Below are 24,975 nucleotides of genomic sequence, written 5' to 3' on the forward strand. Positions count from 1 at the left end.
GTTGATAGGAGAGCCTCTGCAACATCAGGCCCCTTTAGACAAAGGTGAGAGAAGAAGAGGAAACAATAGGGATATCCTTGTGCCTCATAAAGAGTTGCATGGAGCAACCTATTCCCACCAGGAGAAGGCCCTTTATGGTCCAACTCAGCTACTGGCATGTATAAAACAGCTTCCGAAAGTATAGAAGCAAGAGAGACCTTCACTCTCCAACATCTGCTTGCAGGATCCTATGGTGAATCTGTTCCAGAGGGCTGAGAGAGAGCTCTTATCATCCCTTACATAAAGAAATGGTTTAACAGTCAGAATGCTTGAGTAATTATAGAAAAACATCAGTTTACTGCTCTAGAAACTTTAATGTGTGTGGTAATCTAAACGCTGCAGACAAATTATTTGACTAGAAGTACCGATGTAATGGCCAAGATCTGTGAAAGTTCATAGAATCTGAAGAGCCATCATTTCTTTGATGGACCTGGTTGTAAGGAACCTGTTGGCTACCATTGTCAAGACTGAGGAGTAATTAGGATATAATTTACAGTAGGTGCCAGGAAAGTTTTATTTTACACTTTTACCAAGAGATAATATATAACTGGGTCCAGTGGTATTCCCTATTACAGGTACATAGTACACCAGCTCAAAACAGCAATGTCTTACCCACCAGATTACAGCCACCAGTGTACCAATCCTGATTATATATACTTGTAAACACAATTGCATATTTGTTGCTTCACCACCTCCTATGTGTTGTCTGTTGATTTCTCAGTGTTCAGACTATGAGTTTCTCAGCACAGAGATGTTGGCTTTTGCTATGCATGTAATACTCAAAGCCTGCTGAGGGTGCTACTAGAAATGATCATTAATAATACTGGGAGTCAAGTCATTGAAGAAAGACAGGAAGATTCTCAGTGGGGATTGAAAATGGGTGTAAGTAGAATAAGAATCAAATTGAACCTAAAATCATAGAATCATAGAATACTAGAGTTGGAAGGGACCTCAGGAGGTCATCTAGTCCAACCCCCTGCTCAAAGCAGGACTAACCTTTTCTTAATTTGAGGGTCATAAAAGTTCAGCTAATTTCAGGAAGCAGAAGTGACCATATCCCTTGAGAAATGCTGCCTTTGCAGGATCTCCAGCCTGATCAGAAGCAGGAAGAATAGGAGAGAGTCTGTTCTTGTCAGATCTCCAATCTGAATATGGAGACTTTAGAGATTTGGATAAAGTTCAAATCTGCATGTTGACTTTGGAATGCTTCTCTGAGCCAAATTAGGACCAGGCTCTGACAGGTCTTTAAATATGTGTGCTGGGAGAGGGGGGTGGTGTGTGTGTGTGGGGGGGGGGGGGGCGAGACAGTGACAGATACTACAGTATCTTTGGGGGCATTAAATATATGCATGTTTTATGTATGATTGTGTTTTACTCATGGGGTGGGGGTACCACAGCTCCTTCAGGAACTAAAACGGGGGGTAATGAAGGCAAGTCAATGCAACTACACAGCTCTAGAGAGGTACCATCCTCTGGAGAGGTTTGTATGTACTGGTTCTTCTTTGAATAGTGTCCCTATGGGTGCTCCACTGTAGGTGTGCTTGCATCCCTGCACTGCTGATCAGAGAACTTTGGTAGCAGCATCTGTTAGGCCCGCACATGTGCTGTCTCCCCTTGTGCCTGGCCACGAGACTAACCAGCACACATGGGCTAGCCCTCCTCAGTTCCTTCTCAACCACCTCTGGCTACAGACAGAGTCATTAGCAGTCTGTTTGCGATCATTAACTTTCTCTCTTCTTTAGCATGTTTAGTAGTTAGTTAGTCTCTTTCAGTCTTAGTTGTAGTTGGGATAAGGACCTGCTCTATACCTTTCTCCCACTTCCTCTACTGTCAAAAGTCCTATTAAAAAGAAAAAGAAAAGGAGTACACATCATACTGATTGTTCCAACCTGATAGACTTGGTACCCTTACCTGTCTGATAGACTGATAGACTTGGTACCCTTACCTGTCACAATTACAGCATGCCCACCGATCTCTCTCCAGACCACTCCATATCTCCTATTGCACAACAAAGGATGCACTTGTACATCGCAACCTGAGGATGCTTTGCCTCAAGGCTTGGCTCCTTTACGACTCCAGCACATAGGAAACTCCTGCTGGGAGGAGATACAGGAAGTGTTACTATGCAGTAAAAAATCCAGCACACATCAAATTTATCTTCAGAAGTGGTCCAGGTTCCATATTTGGTGTAATTCCCAACAGATTTTACTCATTATCCGCTACTCTTCCAGAGATCCTAGACTATTTACTGACTCTTAAAAAATTAGGGCCATCTCTCAGTTCACTCAAAATTCACCGAGCGGCTGTAGCAGTCTTTCATTGACAAATAGAGGGATACTCAGTGCCCTCATACCTACCCACGAAACGATGCCTCAGGGATATAGTAAACCTTTTTCCCCAACCCCAACATCCCACTCCTATGTGGGATCTAATCCTAATATTGAAAAACCTGACTAGACCTCCCTTTGAATCCATAGCTATCTGTTCACTCACATAACTGTCCATGAAAATGGCCAATCTGCTGGCTATCGCCTCCACTCGGAGAATAGGGGAAATAGCGGCTCTGATGGCACATCCTTCCTACACAATATTTTTTCAGGACAAGATCACACTAAGACCACACCTGAAGTTCACCCCAAAGGTGACCTCCTCTTTCCACATAAACCAACTGATCCACCGTCTGACACTTTATCCCAAGCCTCACTGTGATAATATGGAGGCTATTTTACACGTACTAGACGTTAGGAGAGCCCTGGCCTTTTACCTGGATAGGATGAAGGCCTTTAGGAAGTCTCCTAAGCTTTTCCTTTCTAGTGCAGAGAGATCCAAGGGCTCAGCAATATCACCCCAGACTCTCCAAATGGGTTTCAAACTGTATTAAACAATGCTATCAGGTTCGTAACACCTCCAGCTGGTACTCATACTTACTCCTTGAGATTGGTCTCCTCTTCTTTAAAGCGCGACATAGGCATCAGTCCATACCTTCACAGAACATTATGCGATTACTGGAGACTCTGCCCCTCTGATGCCATCTTTGGCTCCACAGTACTGTCATCTGTAACTGACTCAACTCCAAAGCCCCAGCCCTCCAATGGGGATACTGCTTGGGAGTCACATACAGTGGAGCATCCACAGGGACACTACTCGAAGAAGAAGAGGAAGTTACTCACCTTTTGCAGTAACAGTAGTTCTTAGAGATGTGTGTCCCTATGGGTGCTCCACAACCCGCCCTCCTCTCCTCTACTTCAGAGTTCTTGTCAAGGACTCTGCGGTGAAGAAGGAACTGAGAAGGGTTAGCCCACGCACGCTGGTTAGCCTCATGGTGGGGCACGAGGGGAGACAGTGTATATGCGGGCCTAACGGACACTGCTACCAATGTTCTCTGTTCAGCAGTGCAGTGACGCAAACACACCTACAGTGGCGCACCCATACGGACACACATCTCGAAGAACCATCATTACTACACAAGGTAAGTAACTTCCTTGTCAAGCTGGCTTATCCAGAGACTAGAAGACAAAGAAAGGGCTTTTGTTATGAAAAGATGAGCTTGAAGTGACACAAGGCCTTCTTTTTGATCCAGCAAATGGACAAGACCTTCTGTCCAAGAGGAAGAATTGGAAAGACAGTGGCCTACTAGGGCCCCATAACACTGATGGGTAACCACTTGTAAGCTTTCAGCTTGTGTATAGGAACTTCCATTGGTTTTTTTAATATGTTTTGTCTGTAATGCTTTTACCTTAAAAATAAATGTTTTTGCTTGGAAGGAGCTGTGTGGTAACTTGTAATTGCTGGCAATACACTGTTCATAGTTCTCAGAGAGAAAACAAGAGGCATTGGCTGTCAGGCAGACTAATTTCCTGGGGATATTACAGGTAAGGCTGGGAGTTAAGCAGCCTTAAAACCCCCCTGATCAGATGAGAGTGGGGCAAGGATCCCTGCCCAGAGACTGGTGATTGCTGGAGACCTGAATCCTGACTGGGCACTCCTGGAGTGGACCACAGGAGGTGTGAGGAAAGATACAGTTGCTGTTACCCTAAAAGTGTGACTGTGATTGTGTCTGTCATGTTGTTGCAGTCACTGTTTCCTTTATGGGGAGGGGGAGAAGCAACCCTATGCTCATCCCTACCTGGGGCAGTGACTAGATGCCACATTTTGGCCCGACACCTCTGTCCCTTCTCAGGTTCACTCATCAGTAATGTTCAGCCTGTTTTCCTGTAATCAGGCAATAGTGAAAGAGGTTTGAGGAACAGAAACCTTAGGGCCTTTTTGCAAATAAAGTGTTAGAGAAAGAGGTCAATATTCTAAAGAGTCTCTGAGAGGAATCTATACCTGCATTAAGTTAACTCAAGGGGGTTGATGTATCCACCATTACATTTAATGTCTGGCATGGATGTTTTGTCCTGGCAATTCCATTCACTCTATTATGTGAGAGGCTGTCAGGGATCAGCTAGAGTAAGGTGGTGGTGTGAGAGAAAATAAGGAAGAATTCCAGCTTTGTTAATGTTGTGGATCTGTATCATTAGCCACTGGAAATATCTGCATGGCTTGGCAAAGGACTTCTTCTGTCTTTTCCATCTCTCAATGCCAGACACCGAAGACTTTCACTGCTTTGCTTAATGTGAGTAAAATGAAACCTGTTTTAAGCAGTTATTGGAGAGATCAGCAAAATTCATTTGCTTAATAGAGATGGTCTTCTAATAAAGACAAAGCAGAATTGTTTTCAGTATGCTTAAGAAGACATGGGGCTGGTGGTCTCTGAAGGCAGGAGGTTGCATATTAAGAGTGGTCTGTTGTTCAGGTTTCACTGTATTGTAAATTGGGAATTGACATAAACAAAAACATGAAAGCTAATGACATACTATTTTATAGTGATGTGCTGTAGCAGTTCATACTCCCCAATGACCATTAGAAGATGAGATCTCTCCCATTTAGCATGGGAATACTGCGCATGGGTTAGTACTAAAAATATGAAATACTGCAGAGGGTTTTCTATTTTGGATCGAATGTTACAGAAGATGACAGATGCCTAAAGACATTCAAGAATTGAAAAGTGTTTGTTGGAAATTGGAAAGAAAACTTGGCACTAAGGACAAAGTTGCAGGCCTCAGAATATGTGCTGCATGATGACTGTAACAAATTATATGAATGTTATTTTTGCTGTAGTTCGAAGCTTTTTGAAGAAGAATGCATAGCTAGTTGCTGCACCCACAATGCAGGAAGAGAGAATAATGGAGAGACGTAGGTCAACCACAGTCAGAATTTAGGGAAATTGTCAATTGTCTTGGCTCAAACTCATCAGTTCTTTTTAAAAAATGAATGACACATAAAGAGAATCTACGATGGGAAAATATACTATGATGCATAGCTTCAGCCATGGCCAAGCAGCACACAGTGGACCTCAGGGTCTGAATGTGGAAAAGTGACCTTTGTGCTCTCCCAGTCCTGGAACATATATACTGGTCTAGTCCCCTAGCTTAGGGGTATGTCTACACTGACAGCGGCAAAGTCGCCGCCATCAGATTGACTTATCTGGATCAACTGAGCAGTCAGTGTAGACCCGCTCAATTGATCAGGAAGTCAACGTACTAAAACCACTTCCTCAAGTTGCGCAGTACAGTGAAGACACAGCGCAGAACAGAATTACAGCAGTCGACGGGAGTTACACAAGCTACGCAGAGTAGCTTGCGTAACTCCCGTCGACTGCTGCCGAATAGCCGGGTAAGTGGACAGCTGCTGTAAATTATGTTGTTTGCCATTGTCTTCAAGATACTGTTACAGTAGTCTTGTCTTGCCAGAATATGAGGAAGCCCCAAACGCTGGCCCCATCCCCAGTACACCCCCTCCACTGGTAATAGGGAGGGGTGCCTAGGAGCTGCTACAGGAGCTCTATATTACTAGAGGATCCCTGTACTCTGGGATTGATCCTCCTGTGGTTAGCTCTGCAGACTCTAAAACTGTTTTGTCCCAGTAATGCCTATGAAGAGGACTGCAGGTAATTGACTGAGAGAGTTTTTGGGGAGATGGCTGTACAGTATACCAGATAGCAATAATGTGACCTGAGGAGATCGTGGGAATGTATGCATCAGTGACATGGTTACCAGTGGCTTATATTAATAATGCTTTTATAGAAAAACAGCCTGGGTCCATAAAGGTGATCCAGCCTTCCTGTATGTGACTCTAGAATTAGAGATCGATGGCCAAATTCTGTTTAGATAGGATGATATAAATGCAGAGTAACTCAGATGACACCAAATGGACAAAGTCCCTTTTGAAGTCAGCAGAATTACTCTGGATTCATACTGTTGTTAAGGAAGAGTACACTTAAAAATCCTAATGCAAAAAAGGAGGATGTAGAAAATGTTCTCAGAAGTGTTGTAAATAGGGAAGAGGTAAGCAATTTTTTTTTTAAATGCAGAGTATTTTCAGAGGGATGTTTCCTCTTTAACCGTTTCTTTAGACTACATTCTCTTGTGATAAATATTCTTTTTATCAGACATTTTAGACAACAGTTGGGAGGAAATAGTAAAGCAGAGATTTCCTGTATTATATTTTACATGTCAAAACATATTTTGAACAGTTCTATAACAAAAATGTACATGCTATATTGTCTCTAGATGTAACATTTTACAGTGACTTCCTTCCTCTTATTTGCACCTCAGACCATTGAGAAAGAGAAACTGTTATTCAGATATAAAAGCAGAGTTTATTTGACATCAGATACCTGAAAATGATCACCTGAATGAATGACTGTTCTTAAAAATGGAGGTAGTGGTGTGAGTAGTGAAGAACATTCTTGTCTTGAGAATAAACGTCTTCAGGTTGCAAATGCATATGTAACAGCAGCTGTGTTCATACAAGAAGAACTCAGAGGCGACGTGTAGTGGTGGGAGACAAGGGGTCACGAGCCTCCCCAGATTTCTGTCAGAGTTTATATGCCCTGCCCTGAACCCCACTGCATACCACCAGAACCTTTATATTGTGCCCTCCCACTATCAATGGTACTCATCGTAACAGAACTCAGCCATTTTGGCTTTCGACCAGTGAAGCGTTTGGCGGGGTGAGAGCTGGGTAAAGGACACACGTTTTTTTGAAGGCAAAGATAGATGTTTAGCTGTAATAATTTGTCTACAACTTCCTATTTCAATCTGCCATAAAGACAGGGTGCTAAGCTTTTATTTATGGCTTAATGAGATACTTTCTTCCCAATATCGGAACATTACTCACAGGAAGCAATGAGTTATTGCTGGTTTTCTTTTCCTTTCTGTTCAGTTACTGTGGATACAGCATATGTTACGCTTTAGACACACTTCCCCCTTGAACGGTCTTCATTCCGATTGCTGAAGCTGCTGAAGAAAAAGGTTAAAGGAGCACAGTTTTTTAAAGAGCAATTTGTTTGCTGCTTGAGTTCCCATTGATACAATGAGCTTTCGAGGAAAAGTTTTCAAAAGGGAGCCCAGTGAACTATGGAGGAAGAGAAGGACTGTTAGGCGAGTAAATCAAGGGGAAATTCACAGATTAAGTTGCGTATGTATATTTTTTTATTTTTCTTTTGTCTACTGCTTTTCAAGACTGGTTAAAAATCACAGGCCAAATCCTAGTCAGCAACCTGCTCATGGGTGGTACTGGCCATGGGATTTGGTGTCTCCATATAAAAAAGAATCAAGGAATGATTGAATGAAATGAAAGCATTGAGACCTCAATGTGTATGATGGAACGTATGATATAGCCTAAAAATATGTATAAAGCATGCACTGAGAACCAGATTATGATTCTCTTACTCATGCAGAATAATATTTTGTAACACAGTGAAGCTAATGGTGCTACTTGTAAAGTGCTGCTCTTGTGACTAAGGGTATCACAATCTAGCTCTATACAGTTTGTGCCTGTGTATTTGAGAAAATAAAAAGAAACCCAGTATTCTTTTACAGTGGTATGGACAAGTGGAGAGGGCTCTGGACTCTGAATCAAAAGACCTGGGTAGAAAAATCCTGTTCCACTGAAGTCAATGAGAGTTTTTCCATGAACTGCAATTGGGCAAGGATTTCAGCTCTGAGATTTACTACTGGCCCTGCCATTAATTTGCTGTGGGACATTAGGCGAATGACTTAATCCCTCTGAGTGTTGTCAAAGCTTACCAGTCTTTGTAAAGTGCTTGGAGCTTACAGCATTACTTTTCCTCTCATAGGTATTATGAAAGTTGGCAGAAGCCCTGGGTTTATATGATATATCATGGTGTATTTTTTTCTTATGTGAGTGGAGATCCCTTTTTCTGATTAATTAAAAAAATAATTAAAAGTTAATACACTTGAAAGAGAATTTATTTTAAGTAGCCCTCTTCAAAAGGAAAAAACAAAAAAACAAATGTTTAATGCATTAGAATTTGGTCACATACAGATTGATTTGAGACTTCGGTTCACAGTTCCCCGAGATAAGAGTTTTGTTTCTGACTCGCTGAGATATCTTTCAGTCTGCCATGTTGGAGACATTTATGACATGGAAATGAATCATCTGTTAGGATAAAAGAAGAAATAACATGAAAATGTAATTCTTGTTGTTCTAGCTAATTGTCAGGCAATTGAAGACACCATGGGCCAGACTTCCAAATGAACTAAAAAATGGGGCCAAATTTTCAGAAGAGCTCAACTCCCATTTGGGTACCAAAATAAGTGGCTAGGTTTTCAAAGTATAACAACAGGAGCTACCAAGTGCTGCTGAATACTTATTTAGGCTGAGGTACTTTGAAATTCTAGTCTGATTCTGTTAATGGCAAAATTCACTGGTACAGGATCAGGTCAAATGTGCCTGACAACCAAAACATCTTAGCCTTAAAAATGACAGCACTATCTTTGTGGCGCATGAAATAAACTTGTGATTTTTAGAAACATTTTTAAACTGAAGCATTTAGAAAGTGTTATTCCTTTTAACCTTTGCTAATGATAATTATGTTCTCTTGTTCTGTTCTGACAGAACATAAAGGAAAATATAAAACTTCACACCTTTTGTCAGCCTTTTATAGTCAGTCTGCATTTCTCATAGCTTATAGATCTCAACATTTAAGCTTTATAGTATCTTGTTGCTTTATAAGGGCCTAATGTTGGTCCCATTGAAGTAAAAAAGACTTTGATGGGTTCAGGACATCATTGCATGATTTATCATATAAAATCCCGTGCTTGGAGAACTTTTGGCCTCAACCTGCAAATCCTTAAGTATGTGAATAATGACCACTAGTGCAGCATCAGGCCTAAAGGAAAATAGCTTCTCAAACATGCTAGTGATAAAATATAATACAAGTAGTATAAGTAAACACATTGGTTTTAAATGGAAGTAAGTATTTGTTCACACTTGGGGCAGATCCTTGGCTAGTGTAAACTGACCTCATTCTTTTGGTTGTTTAATGATGCCGCACTGACGTACAGCAGCTGAAGATCTGTCCTTTAAAAGTATATATAGTGATTTCTAAGAGATGATGAAAACAGTATCCTTTGAATTGTGAATCCAGCCATTCTAAAGGGAAAGGGATCAAGAGCACTAAAGGGTTATCCGGAAGCACTATGTTTTGATCAGACAGTCAGACGTTATTATTACATTTTCCTTTCAGCGACCAGCTGTTGTAATTTTTGAGTTCTTTTAAGTTGGACATTTTTTTTTTTTTTAACAAAGTCTGGCATTTGCTCTGAACTGTGCTCTTTTTAACTTCAGGTTACACTAAGATGGAACCACTGTGACATAGTTATTCTGCCAGTGTATTTCTCAATAGTTTGTTTAGCCTCTAGGGGAGTAGTAAAACATGGATTCCCTCAGCTTTACTTCTGCTGTTTGCAGCCTATGTCTTTCCACCCAATATGTCATAAACTGGAGTGCACTAAATTCGTGTGCCAAAGGCGTTTTTGCTGTCAGTCAGTAGTTGCTCTTTCCAGAGTAGCTGCAGATATCCTCAGTGTGTCAAGACTTGATGGATCCAAGCTGTGGAGTGTCCTTCACTCAGCCTGAAGGCAGTGAGCTCAGCACCTCACGTGTATGCAGGATCAGGCTCTGTGTTGGCTGTAAAGGGTTGTCTAGTATCTGCCAGAAACTATTTTGTAAATACTCTAATTATCTCTGATTAATTTAGAATGTCTGTGGATTTTGAATGAGTTCACTATAGTTGGTCTGGTTCTGTTCTCGTTTACAATGGTGTAACTATTCTTTTCACCTTAGCTGCTCCTGATTGACATCAGTGTGAGTGCAGAAACAAGCCCAGTATGTCTTTCTGGGCTGTTAAGACATCTGTATAGACAGTGATCACTTTTACAAATGAATCCTCGATAGAATGTCGAAAAATGTAAATAAATATAATTATTTATTGAGATAGAAAGCATAAAAAGCAGATATAATTGGCAATATTGTAACTGACTGCAGAATAGATAGAAGAAAGAAGAGAGATCTCCATCATATGACAATGACGTATTATTAAATACAGCATAGAAATCAAGTGCAACAATTTCTAAAGGATATTTGCTAAATATTTAGAGTGGATGTAAGAATTTGTGCTATATGTATTTTTCCTTTTGATTACAGAGGTTTATAAGCTGGTGCAGTATTTCAAAAGGCTATTTAACAGTAGTTTTATAGTGTCACAGATCAGGACTAAAGGAAAATTTATAATTCACCTATGCCCGGACACATTCTGTTGCCATATATTGCGACTTTATCATGAAACTCACGGTATCTAGTGTTTTGATTAAAGCTCCAGTTTATGAATTCATTTGATGTTGTAAGATTCCCAGCTTTCATTTAAGAAAAGAAATTAAAAAAAAAAAAATTTGTAGCCCTCCTGTTTTAAAACATAACCCAAGTATACCCTAAGGCTCAAAAATAAAAAGAACCCATTAAAAATGTCTCATGATTTTAGAGGCCTCACTCTTGGAGTTTGAATATTTCGGATTGGCACATTCATAGACATGCCATGCCCAAATTCTACGTATTACAATTTGTGGTGCACATGCCACTTCCTGACTTAATGGAGGAGGTTGCTAGATTGGACTGACTGAGGAATGGCCTTTCCTGGGGTCCTGGTTGGAGTGAGTCATGTTCTCCTGCACCAGAGATCCCACTCCCATTTCTCCCTGTGCAGAACACAGGTGCAAAATATCCCTGGGTGGAGCTGAGGATGGGTAGAGTGCAGCAAATTCCACTGCCCCAAACACCCATTGGCCAATTCCAGGAGAAGCAGGGAGCTGACGTTCCTGGGCCTGCAGCCATTCTTGCTGGTGCAAGTTGCCCTTCCTGTCTTGCCCTATAGATGGTGAAGTGGTGAGGGCCATGTTTCCAGGCTTGCTGTGAACATAACCTGGTTGCTTTTTGGGGACAAGAAGAAATTTCTCCCTTTGGGCTAGTTTGATAGAGTGTCCAGTGTGTGCGTTTGGTTTTTTTCCCACATTTCTCCCTGCATCCTGAAAGCCTGGTAGGTGAGGAAAATAATAAAATAGAACTGGAGGGGATCATATATGTCAGTAAATATTTTAGCAACTTGTGGCTGGTGGTGTCCAGTGCAGTTCAAAAGGCAAGCTCATGGGGTGAACCTGATCAGGACCCTGTTAGCCTGTGGGATGAGAGGAGTTCATAAGTTTTCACAAACTTAGGTCTTCCTCTTCTGTACCCTCATGCCCCTGCACACTGGAAGGATGGCAATATTCAACATGGGGCTGAATCAGAAATTGGGATTAGGGTAAGGAAGCTAACTTCCTTAGTCCCTGGAGACTATTCAATCCCTTGCTAGACCCAATTCATGCCTGGTAGCTTTGCGGGGGATAGAGAGGTCAACACTTGCCTTTAATAATAAAAATAAACTAAAGTTGTGGCCTGCTGCTTTAAATCCATCCACGTGTTTATGTCATACTTCTCCTGTGTCTCCTGATCGAATGCAAATAGTAGAAATGTGCTCTAATCAACCATAACCCATATTTAAAATACTTGCAGTTGTATTAGTTGGCCCTGCTAATTCGTAACTCAGCAAAGTTGTTGTTCCAAGACAGCCTTTCTTAAGCTTTTGTAGATATCATTAATGTAAATTCTCCAAGTATTATGGATGAAATTTACAGTACCTCCAAAATGCCTGTTGAAACGAGCTTTTGTGCTGAGACCACTGATAGAATTCACCTCCCCGGCCTGCTGGCAGGCCCAATGGACCACTGCCACTTTAACTCCTGTCTGAGACAGGGGGTCAATATAACTGCGAATCTTGTAGCCCTCTCTCCAGCTTGTTGTCAAACAGCCCTTACACAATAGCTTAACTGGGGCTAGTGCAGTGTCGCCCTTTATGAAGACAGAGATACACCTCCCTCCACAGGGTAAAGTAGCTGCTATGGGGCAGCTCTGATGCAGCCCAACCCTAGCCCAGGCGAGGGGGTTGATTTCCTCCTCCTAAACTTGCCCCCGTCCCCTACATTCAGCCCAAGTGTTCACACTCTAGGGCAATGGAGTGAATTTCATCCTGGGATTCTGCTACTTCTGCATAATTACTTTGAGGTTGAAATTAATGTGTTGGCTTTAAAAGAAAATATTATGCAAGTGTTGTCATATTCTGTTCTGTTTAGTGTCATTATAAGGGAGAACAAATGGAAAAGCTGTGTGGAGCCAAAGGAAGTTTTGTGTAAATAAAACTATAAACCCTAGGATACTGATAAGATTTTTTTTCAGGTTAAGTTACCTACGAACAAGTATTTAGTCAAGGTCTGTGAAATATTTACTATTTAGAAACTACTAGCAGCATTTTAAATTGAAGAATAAAAAAATCTACATTTTAAATGAATTACATTTAAAATCTCAGCAATATGTTCAGGGATCATAATGCCACTTGTATGATAATGGTAATTCCAACAATTGCTTTATTATATGAGATTTATTTATCCTTTTTACAAAAGTGTTTAGAGCTAAATTTCCATCTACTGCATAAAGTGGGCCAAATAATTCATTTTCTTGTTCTCATGAATATTCTTCTGCACCCTATCTGTAATTTTACCTCATTGTAGACATTAGGTAAAATTACAGATCACATTCGGACATTGTAGATCTGTCACATGCTAGCCATATGGGGATATACATACAAATATATAGCCCCGATGCAGGAAAGCACTGAGGTATGCATGTAACTTTAAGTACCAAAGTGGGATTTCTCTTTATGCTTAAAGTAAAGCACAAGCAGAAGCATCCTTCCTGATTAGGGAAGCTTTCTTAAACTAGGAACTGTGCTTGTGACTCAACTTCTCTACAAGGAGAACAATTTTAATAGATTTCACAGATTCAGAAAATAGTTTCCTGTATACTCTGTTTAATGGCAATTCATGATCAATTAATAGTTTGCAGAATGTCCTTGTGAAATAACAAGAACAATAAAAAATGCACAAATCTTTCATAGAATTATTTCATGATAGCTCTGAGTGGTTAGAGCAGTTTAAATGCCATAAACTCTGGTTACTTGCTCTTCAGTTCACTGGAAAATGATCTTTGGTTTTTTATGTCACTAAAATCACTTAAAGCTGCAGGAGACCACACTTTTCAAAACCAAAATGGCCTGAACTATTCATTTGTATGCTTGTCAAGATAAACAGAGTATTTCCATTTTTGCAAATACCTGCTTCTCCAAAATTCATTATGTCAGCTTCCATTGACACAGCTGACATTGGTTTGTTTCCGCAGAATTACAGTAATTTCAGTGATGACCACTTACAATCCATCTCCTCCAAAGTTACATGTGCACAATATTAGATGATCCTTTTCATTAGCTCAAGCAAATCTTTCATTGATTTCAATAGGAATTTTGCCTGAGTAAAAGATGCAGGCCCACGTCCAAAGGAAGATAGATGTCTTTTTTACATTCTTGCACACCCCAACAAGAACTTGTTTAGGTTTCCTATACACTCTCTAGAATTGAACTTGACTACTATGGACCACATCCTGAACAAGGTTTACAATATGTAATTGTAAAGGGTTTGATAATCATAGATGTCAGCGTTAAATGGCTGTGCATGAGACTGAATGAACATAAGGATAGTTAGACCCAATATATAAAGAAGGAAGAGGGACACACCACCATTCTGTATATGAACTTCCTGCTTCCCTCCCAGTATCCTGAGTAGTCTTCATGGATTCTGGTTCTCTCTCCCCTTGCCTTACATGCAAAAATGACTGTAGCCCCAGGGCTTCCGTGGTAGCCACAGCAAGATGGGGACCTAGGAGAGGGAAGAGAGGGCTGTCAACTGCCTGGTATAAGAGAGAGTTTGAATATTTTGGAGGATAGGGAGGGGCTCTCTGCTACTCCCAGCTCAAACAGCAAGAGGTGGAGTGTTGGGGAAACCTTAATCCCCATTTGGTAGCACTGTCTCCACTTCCGGGATGCAAATTCCACTTCGCAGCAGTCAGCCATAAACTGTGTTGGGCTGTCCTGCCCTTTCAGTCCCGCTCTTGCTGACTGTCACTCAAGTGGAGAGGAACGAACACATGCACATGCACACTCTTGCCACCCAAACTTGCACATGTTCACATATCACCTCCCAGGGCCAAGTTGTTGTCATATATTTGATAGCCAGATTATGCAGTCACATACTCTGCCCATGTAAAAGACAAGGCAGGATGGGTGACTGTATAAATATTCTGTGGCCACTTCAGATACTACATGGTCTCGCCGTCAACCATTTGCATGTGCACCATCGTCCATGACTGTCAAGCTTGCTGGTGCCATGTTGTTGTGGAATACACTGAGCAGTGGTAAAGCAGGATTAAAATTCAGTCCTATCCCATGTTAACAAAAATCATGGAGAAAAAATATTGCATAGTTTCAACTGTGATTTAATATAAATAGGCCCACCCTGGTGGCAGAACTATGCATCTATCTATCTATGTAGACAATGGTGGCAGAAATGTGAAACTGTATAATGTGCCAGAGACACAGAGTACTTCATTAGCTCTGACCAGCTTAGCAGCACTGGGCTCGGTCAGTACGTGGGTAGGAGACTTACAAAAAGCGCAGTGTTTGCAGGAGTGATATTTCTCTATGTGGCCCTTTTCCCTGGTTCAGTGCTTCGTCATGGAGTTAGGATGAACTGATTTTTAGACACCATATTTTGGATGAAATGTAAAATTAAGGTATTGACTGCGTTGGTCATCCAAAAATCTCATGACACTTTCCTGAGAAGACAGGGGCTACTCAGGAATCCTGAGCATTTTCCAATTTGGGTAATTATGTTCCACCTGCTTAAATGCTTTACCCTCCACATCTGTGTCACATAACTTCAGGTGATTTTCTGCCTTTCCTGCATGAAGCCTCTAAAAGAGAATATAGGCCTATAGATTTTGAATAAATTAAAAAGTATCTATGAAAAATAATAATCTAACAGTTAAAATGACAGAAAATAATAGCATTTTATTATATTATATTTTGGTTAGTACCAGAAGTTGGGATTTAGTTTGGCTTTTAGGATTAGGACATTGCCTGGAATGACTCTCAAGAGACTGGCAGTCTCAATGACATCATTTCCCTAGCTTTTAAAAAGAAGGTTCTTCAAGAAGATGGTTTACAAATCCTTTTATCCCACAATTATGAAGATGAAATTGGTACCAGAATCAACGCATAATGTTTCTGTAGCCTTAGGCAAGCTAAAGTCAAGCCGTGTACCATATCCGCTTCTGTAAAATCAATTATGTGAATATTTTGGGTCATTATTGCTGGGAAAATAACACCATTCCGTCTGGAAGAGAAGATTATGGGTTTAGATCTCATTGTAGGAGATGGGATTTTGCTCAGTGCTGAGGAAGCAATACCTCACTAGTGTAAAAGTTATGGGCTGGTTTACAGATGTGAAATTAAATAGAGATTGTCTGTTGCTGGTATTGGCTCAGGTGCACATTATAGAGCTCTTAACGCTATTCAGAAAAGGTATGGAAGACTCCATTGTGCTCAGGAATACTTTCTCTGAATGCATAGTAAAAGGTGCTGTCGTAAGTCATTGTAGTAGGTTGGGTGCTGGTGAGTGCCTTTTGTATATTCACATAATCATTCCAGCACAGCTAATATAATTCATTACTCATTTGAGATAGAAAATGTAAAAAGCGCTATAAAAATCCAGTCCCAAGTACTAGTGTTTTGGCAGCGGGATTGTCTAATCCGTCCATTTCCAAAAGAAACAGACAAGTTAAATTCAGGAGAGAGAAAATCTTATGGTGGATGAAGCTATAAATCAGCCCTGTTCAGTTACAAATCTCTCTGCATGTAGTGTCGGGACGAAACACACTAATCATAACATCCTAACAAGATTCTGTCTGCCCATGACAAGAAAACTTGAGCAGTCAGTCCCCTTCATCTAAAGATATACTATTAACTAAAACAGGCAGGATTTCACATCACAAATGCAAAATGCAGCACTGCTCAGCTTTGCCAAATCTTAACTATTGACTCTACAGAAGATAGAGTCGGTATTTACATTGCACAGTCTTAACATTCATGAGAGCACAGAGATCTTAATATTTCCAGGTTCAGGGATCAGTACAGAAGAAGCTCATGAGCTTATTACACTCTGATGCTTGACGTTAGGAATTTCAGATGGACATAATTATCTCTAAAGCAGGTAGAGTAAAAGAGAGGAATAAACCAGTGTGTTGAAGAGGATGGATTATTGTGAGTCCTCAGAAATGCTCGCAGGGTTTCTTTGCAATTATAAATAGCATATACTGTCCATGATCCTCAAAATACAGTGCTGCATCTTTTATAGACTCTTTGTATAATTTCATGGTAGGGAAAAAAAGGTAACATTTGTCCTTGCCTATCGCAGCGTATATTGTTGGGAAAACATCAACACAGATATTTAAGTGCTGCACTGAATAGTCTGCTAGGAATTACTGAAAACAGCAGTTGACATTGTTGAGTCTTACTGCATTCAGCAAAGGGCTTTGGTTTAAAGCTGGGAAATCAAAGACTAATTAATGTAAATCCTTTGTTTTTCACCTCTTCCTGCTAACTTCATTGTACATTCAAAAGACTGTAGCAAAGAAAGTCTTTACGATAATTAAAAAAACAAATTGAGGAGTTTATTCACTATTTAACATCCTATTCTCTGCCATCCAGGTCTGAACCAACAACACACAGAATCAGTCCTTTAGAAAAGTTGAATGAAGGACAACTGTATTTTCATTTTCTTTCTTGTGCTAGGATACAGTACTGTGATGGGATGTCATGACATATTGTGAAGACAACATGTCATGATGCCTTGTTACAGTATATCATGCTCAAGGTCAAAAGTTTCCATATCCACCATGCCTAGGTAGATAGAGCCCTGTATTGTTTCCTCATATAATGTCTTATGATTCCACTCCAAGCAATATTCATGGACCCCTCTTCTTGGGCCACATCAAATGGTGAGAGAAAGGGCTTCCACAGAAGTGTTGTTTAGTACTACCAGGTGATGTTCTTTACATACCTTTACAAGGCACTACAGCCTTGACTTCCCCTCAGCAGGTGCTTCCCTTGGCTAGTGGGTGCTGAGCACTGTTGCTTTGGAAAGGTCTTTTCCTTCCAAGCCAGTGGGCACTAGGTAGACCAGTGGTTCTCAACCAGTGGTACACATATCTCCAGGGGAACACAGAGGTCTTTCAGGGGGTACATCAAGTCATCTAGATATTTCCCTAGTTTTATAACAGACTACATAAAAACCATTAGAAAAGTCAGTACAAACTAAAATTTCATACAGACAATGACTTGTTTATAATACTCTAAATACTATACACTGAAATGGAAGTACAATATTTATATTTCAGTCAATGTATTTCATAATTATATGGTAAAATTGAAAAAATAAGCAATTTTTCAGTAGTAGTGTGCTGTGACATTTTTCTATTTTTATGTCTGATTTTGTAAGCATGTAGTTTTTAAGTGAGGTGAAACTGGTGGGTAGGCAAGACAAATCAGTCTCTTGAAAGGGGTTCAGTAGTCTGGAAAGGATGAGAGCCATTGATGTAGACAACTACTTGAACAGGAACAAAAAGTGAGAATTCCACTACCTGTAAATTGGTTTTCCACTATCAACCATTCAGCAATTTGGTTCTCTGCTAGGGAACGTAGATCCCAGTGTTGTAGTCTCTTTTGTACAGGTCAGTTATTGTTATTTAGTTGAGTTTTCCAGGGATATTTCTGAAAGCTAGGGAAGAATCCAATTTAGCAAACGGGGGCGAGGGAGTTGCAGCTAGGAGCTGAGGAGGAATTTCTGGGATAACTGTGACTGGTAAATCTATAAAGCAGGCTCGAAGAGCAGAGGGAGACCCAATGATCCAAAGTGCAAAATGCTGTGTTGGAGAAACCTGTTTTACAGGTCCTTTTCTGTCGCTCCCTGATTATATCCTGATCTGAAGACAAGGAAACACTGCCGTACCTTGGATAGTATAGTGTGATAACTGTGGGTAAATGGTGACTTTTTAATGGCAACCGCTGTGTTGCATGAACTTTCTCTGAGCAAACTACATGCTTCTGTGGGGCTGTTTCCTACTACATCTTCTTTCTCTCTCACTCCTCCCAACTTTCCCTTCCTTTCTTTCATTTTCTTTTCCCCTCCCCATCTTAGTCTCTTTTATACTTACAAAAAGACTCTTAGAATTAGTCAGATGGTCTCTCTTACTCTCAGTCTTACATCTGGGCTTTTTTATTTTTGAAAGTGTGTTTGCACGATATATGGGCTCTTTCATCTCTATTTTTATATTGTATTTTGGGGCAGTGTGAATTCACTTCTTCTTTGGCTGTTTCCACTGAGAATTTTTATACTATACTAACCCCACACTTGGGCAATAATAGCTCTATTATAGTGGTTTATGAGGGAATAATCCAGTTCCTGACTGGAGAAACTGTGGGGCTGACTGTGAAATAGTTTCTCCTGACAGAGGATTTAGATCATTGCCAAGTAAAACAGTTGCAGTGGTACTTTTATTGCTAGCAAGCAACTAGCATTTAAGAAGTGGCAAAGCACAGGAGAGCAAGGGTGTGAATCAACACTCAGCTAATGGAAACAATTGAAATTAAAGTAGGTCATTCATTTTGCAGCTGATTCACTCAAAATAATATTGTCCATATTCTGTTCAAATGGTTTGTATTAAAAGAAAGAAAATTCCCAAGTATAATGAATAGATTATCATGATGTGTAGGGTACAGTGGTGATGTCTACACAGTGCTGTTATCTCTGGAGCATATTGATTAGCAGGAAATAATCAGGATGAAAATGAACATTATGAGTGGCCTGACATGGATATTCTCAGGTCAGTAGCAGTGTGTTGTAATGGAACATAACAAAACTCATTAATACTTTTAATGTCCAAAGAGTATTGGAAAAAGAGACCCAGTTCAATTTCTGAATTCAGGGAGAGTATGAGAATAGAGACATAACACTGTGCTTTCTTCTTCCACAGCAGGAGAAACCCAAACTTTTGGAGCCTTTGGATTATGAAACTGTCATCACAGAGATTGAAAGAAATATTGGGGATGACCCTCTTAAAGATCTCATATTGTTCCCCAATGATGACTTTTCAGTAAGTACAACAAAATGAGTTTTATTTACCGTTTTTAATCTCTAGACACGGTGGGAAGGTCAAATGTCACAGAAGGGGCTCTTTACTGGTCCATTTATCTTTTATTTAGGGCCACTTTTTACTCCCCTCTCTCTCCCACTGTACACACTATGGTTAGGCCAGAATTTCAAGACTCTGCATGCAATTACGTATTAAAAAATGAACATGCAGTAGTGCAGTAGTGCAGCAGTGGGCTGATCCAGTGCCCTTTGGAGTCAATAGGAAGAGACTCTCATTGACTTCAGTGGGCATTGGATTAGGCCCCTAATTTCACACCCTAAAAACCGTATTGTATGCACAGTCATGGTATTTGGCACACATTTATATATGCAGAGTTCTGTGAATCTGGGCCTTCATTTTTAGTGATCTTTCAGAACATAAGAGTATCATATTGGGTCAGACCAATGGTCCATCTAGCCCAATATCCTGTCTTCTAACAGAGGCCAATGCCAAAAGCTTCAAAGAGAATGATCAGAACAGGGCAATCATCAAGTGATCCATCCCCTGTCATGCAGGCCCAGCATCTGGCAGTCATGAGTATGAGTCTCTATTCTTCACACTCAGTTGTTACTACAAATAAAGGTTCTGTGCTGGGATCAAATGCAGAAACAGATCAGCCTTAAAACCATTGAACTATAGCAACAGTCAACAAAAGAGTTTATGCTCCTAACAGGAAGTGCTCTTGTGGCAAGACAGTTAGGTAGTGGTCTAAACACAGCTAATTCTCAGAAGGGAAGTTCTATGCAGCTTTTAAAAACAGAGTTATATATAATATTATACAAGATCTTCATATCCCAGTTCTGTGTAAATTTGCCAGTTGCATTCCTTTAGAGATTTTTTAACAGGAGATTTGGCCCAGCCCACTTCAATGAATAACTGATAACATAGATCCACTTGTAGTTAAAGGCATGCAGTTTTTTGATTTGCTGTATTCTAGTCCTTTATGTAGAGCCCAAACTTCTTGAGAGGCAGTGTTGTGCGTGCAGTGGATAGAGTACCACTATGGGAGTCAGCTGACCTGCATTCTGTTGCTTGCTCTGCTATTGTATTGCTGGGTTACCTTTGACAAGTTATGGAGCTTCTCTGAGCCTCAGTTTCCCTACTTGTAAAGTGGGGGGAAATAAAGATTTGCCACTTTTTGTTCAGCACCTTGACATCAGTTGATGAGAAGCTGTGTACAGCCTAAGTTTTATTAAGGAACAGTATTGGTAAAACAATTAAAAACTCTGCCTTCCATACAGTTTGCTATGGTGAGTGAATTCAGCTAGAATTGACTTGACTGCTGTCAAGTGGAAAAGCTTTTGTTTGTATCCTTAGCTCAGCCACCATCACGACAATGATAAGATTCTTAGCTGAAGAATATATTATTAGGCTTTCCATTATACCCACCAGCCCCACTCAATCTGCATCTCTTATAGCCATGGATAGCATATGGTCGTTAGTAATGAGGGACTTCATTTTATGGGCTGTGTTGCTGGTGGCAACTTGGTTGCTGTCAGGACTAACTAGAACCCTGATCCTGCAAGGAGTTCTTTATGAGTGGACCCCCAATAAGGCAGTGGGCCTCCATATGAGCATAGGGAACTGCCCACACAAGGTTCCTGGGAGAACTAGGGCCTAAAATACTATTTAATTCCCCTATATCCCCCTATAATGATGAAAATTATTCCAGACTACAGCTGGGCAAAAATTTTTGGATGAATAGCTTGTTCATTGAAAAAATGGAGTGTGTGGGCAACTGAAATTATTTGCAAATTTGTGGTGTTTGCTGAGTAGTCCGAACCAAAAAAGTCGAAATGTTTGGATAAAATTGAAACGTTTTGTTTCAACCTGAAAATTTTCATTTAGATTTTTGGGTCATTTTGACAAGAGCAAAAGGAAAGGAGTGATAATTCATAGTCATTCATGAAGACAAGGAATAGTCACTGGGCCAGCAAAAGAGTGAGATTGACTTTACAGCGTGGTAGTTAGGGCACTCATCTAGGATACAGGAGGCCCAAGTTAAAATCCATATTCCAATGACTATTTAATTATTGGTACAAAGAGGAACAGCTTCAAGTTGAGAGACTGAGAAAGCCCCTTACCTGAAGATCGGATAGCCTAGTGATTGGGGACTCCCTTGCAATGTGGTAGATCCAAGTTCAAATCCCTTTTCCACATCAGGCAGAGGGGGAATTGATCCTGAGTCTCCCACGCGCACTGGGCTAAAGCTTGCAGGAGACGGCGGCACCACCACCATATCCTCCTCTGGCCATTTTGGGAATCTGTTCCTTTGCTTTTATCAAAATGCCTGAAAATCTAAACAGTCTTTTTTGGTAGAAACAAAACGTTATATTTTGACATTACCAAAACATTTCAGTTCATTTTGACTTAAACTTTTTTTCCCCAAATTTTCTATTCATTGAATAGTTTTGAAAAATATCATTTTCAGTTTGACCAGAAACAAATTTTTTAAAAAATGGAATTGCCAGAGAACTGAAAAATCCATTATTCGGCCAGCTCTTCCACTGACTTCTTCATAGAATAGTTGCCCTATTGTGAAGTCATGAATCACTGCACAGACTTTCACTGTCATGAAATAAAACTCTAAAATCGAAACATCCTAAGCACCACCATCTATCCCTACTTCATTTCTTTAACGCTCATGAAAGCTTTTGCAAGTCGCCACTGTACATAGGCCTAGAGTAATAAAACCATCTTCTCCTTTGGTAATAATGGCTCAGAGTTCCTAGGAGATACTTAGTTGGAAAATCTGAAAATTAATTTGTAATAAGCACAACTGGACACAATAGAATAAAAACAATGGACAAATGCATCATCACAGCTGTTCACAAGAAGCTGAATACAGACACCGATGGGAGTAGAAATGGAAAGAAATTGTTTTGCTACATCGCATCCTGAACCATCCAAATGAGACTGAGAAAAAGTTTGGGGAATCCCATTATGTTTGCACCTGTCTGTAGAATGCATAGAACTGTTTCAGAATTGCTCATGTGGAAAGCAGAGAAGGGGAAGCTGAATACTGTAAGATAGATGCAAGCAAGAAACCCTTCTTTTTAGATTATGCGCACAGGGCTTTGTTCTGAGGCAAGTTGTCATGTAAAGTCTGGTAAATGGGCTTTGCTCAAAGGTTGCAGGGAAGAATTCTCACTTTTAACTTGGAATCAGGCCATGAAACAGATGCTCCATAAATTGAAATAGCAGAAACTGTAAGCCATTTCAGGGCATACTGAGCAATGGTTCTGTATAATTCACTGCTCACAGTCCCCTGCCTTGCCACCAAACACCCTGTGTTGCCCTGTAACTGAGGGCAGGATTTGAGCGATTGAGTTCGTTTCTGTTCTCAGTTACACTGCTTTAAATAGGTAGTAGTTCCATTGACTTCACTGGAATGACTCCAGATTCACTCCAGAATAATGGAAAGCAGACTCTGGTCCGTCTATGCTCTCATATTACAGAGAACCAATGGGGCAGATCTGTGGATTAACTTGCGGATGTGGGAAAAGTACCCCAGGCTCTTTCAAGTGTGAATTTAAAGCTGCTGCGTCCCCCTCCCCTCAGTGAGGAGTATTCCCGGTCACGCAGAGGGGCAGTGTGGGCATTTGCAAGCATCTAGAACCTAATGATTAACACAGGGAAATCCAGCCCAGCCCAGCAGATCTCATGGCAACTGTCTGCAGAGCCACTTCTTCACACTGCTCCCCGCATTGATCTTGACAGCCCAGCTCACTCAGCGTCCCTACCACGCCCATTTCCCCTGAGAATGGCAAAAGCTGTGAAAAGGGAGTTAAGTAGCATCAATTACCCATGCAGATGCTCAGGGGGTTGCTAATGGTGATGCTACATAAAGCAGCTGCTTCTTGGGTCCATGCCTCTCTGATCCAACACCCCTTTCTCTTGCCAGTTTATAGTTGTCACATGGAGGTTCTTTTGCAGTTTGTTGGAAGTCTTTGTCTAAAAGCCCCTCCTGCTCCTCTCCAAGAATTTCAAACCCTTTATGTCTGTTTACGGACACCTTTGCCTCTTTCCATGTCCTGGAGCAGAGGGGAGCACGTACCACAAGGAGGTTTGTAGTGTACTTTTGTGGAGAAAAGGTTAAAAAATTCTAGAAGACATTTTTCCTTTAATGTCACTGATGAACAAGGATTTAAAAGATTGAAGCAGCCCTACCTAGAGCAAACCCTGCATTCCCCAGAAACCTACTTCAACACCCTTCATTTCAATTACTACTTCAGCTGATAGACAATACTGCAAAAAGCGAGTGTGTATGGTGTGTGGAAGGGGGCAGAAAGTAGGCATCAGCAAAAATGCTGGCTCTTATATATGGCTTTTATAGCCATGCCTTTAATTCTTTCTAGTGTTTTTCTAACTGTTCATTGCTCTGGCTAAATCTTTTGTTTTTATTTCTTATCAGACAGATACAATTGCATGGGAAATAAGAACTCTGTACCCATCTGTACCTGAAGATGCAGAACAAAAAGCAGAAAATTTATTTGTTAAAGAGGTAAATATCCAGCATCTGTACTCCTTGATTTTAAATAAATCCCATCACTCTTTTTGTTACATGTAATGATATGAGTCTAATGGTTATTTCTCTTTTGGTTTTACTCACATTTTAACCAGTATGATATTTTTGGAGGCCTGGTTTGCATCTAAAAAACTTGCAATTGCATTGCACTTTCCAACTCAGACGCCATTGTTTTTGTCCTGCGTAGGTGATCCTTTTGTATTCAGCACGTATCTTAACATGATCACAGAACTCTGGAGCTAGCAAAGCCTGGGGAATTTTGTACCTTCCAAAATATTTTCCCTTTCAAAAAACGTTAGATGTTTTGCAGAATGCTTTGGAACTCTTAGTACCAGGGAGATACTGTTTTATCTTATATACTATTCAGAGGCCTATGGTGTGGCCCTATCCACTGGTCATGTTAGGGATGAGATGGGATTCTGCACTACTGGCAGCAGTTTGGAGGCATTGCACCAGTAGAGTATAGAAGCAAGTGGAATGCCTCCTGGGTACTTGCAGAATGCAAGCAGGAGTGACAACAGCTACACCCTTTAAAAAGGTCTGCGCTGCTTCCACGGTTGGTCTCAGGCTGCAGAGCAGAAGAGAGCCATGCTTTTTAACACTGCTGGTGGTTTTTTGACTCCCCTGCAGCTTGCATTAGGAGCATCTGGCTGCTGCTTGCATAGGAGCTCAAGGACTAGATAGTTCCCTGCACCTTTTCCACTGTGTGCTAAAGAATGCAGACTATGGCCTGACATTTGTATTAAAAATTCAGATATGTGAGACCAAATTTCAGCCAGCCTCCAAATTACATGCAGTGGTTTTACCTGCATACACAAATAACCATA

At 40.6% G+C, this 24,975-nt stretch overlaps 1 protein-coding gene across 10 annotated transcripts in view; it reads left to right on the forward strand.

Annotated features, from left to right (window-relative positions):
* Positions 1–24,975, forward strand: part of DOCK10 (dedicator of cytokinesis 10) — a 213,013-nt gene that overhangs the window by 61,399 nt on the left and 126,639 nt on the right. For 7 of the 10 annotated variants that reach the window (XM_067562432.1, XM_067562498.1, XM_067562620.1 and 4 more), the window contains exons 2-3: positions 19,465–19,581; positions 24,035–24,124. In XM_067562432.1, the coding sequence (XP_067418533.1) occupies positions 19,465–19,581; positions 24,035–24,124 (207 nt within the window). Of the gene's footprint in view, positions 1–7,396; positions 7,564–19,461; positions 19,582–23,535; positions 23,687–24,034; positions 24,125–24,975 lie in introns of those variants that run through there. The other 3 variants (XM_067562689.1, XM_067562553.1, XM_067562878.1) reach the window with 3 other exon arrangements.

This window comes from Emydura macquarii, unplaced genomic scaffold (assembly GCF_026122565.2).
Source record: "Emydura macquarii macquarii isolate MOO-44397 ecotype Brisbane River unplaced genomic scaffold, CSIRO-AGI_Emac_v2 contig_18, whole genome shotgun sequence".
NCBI classification, from domain to species: Eukaryota; Metazoa; Chordata; order Testudines; family Chelidae; genus Emydura; species Emydura macquarii.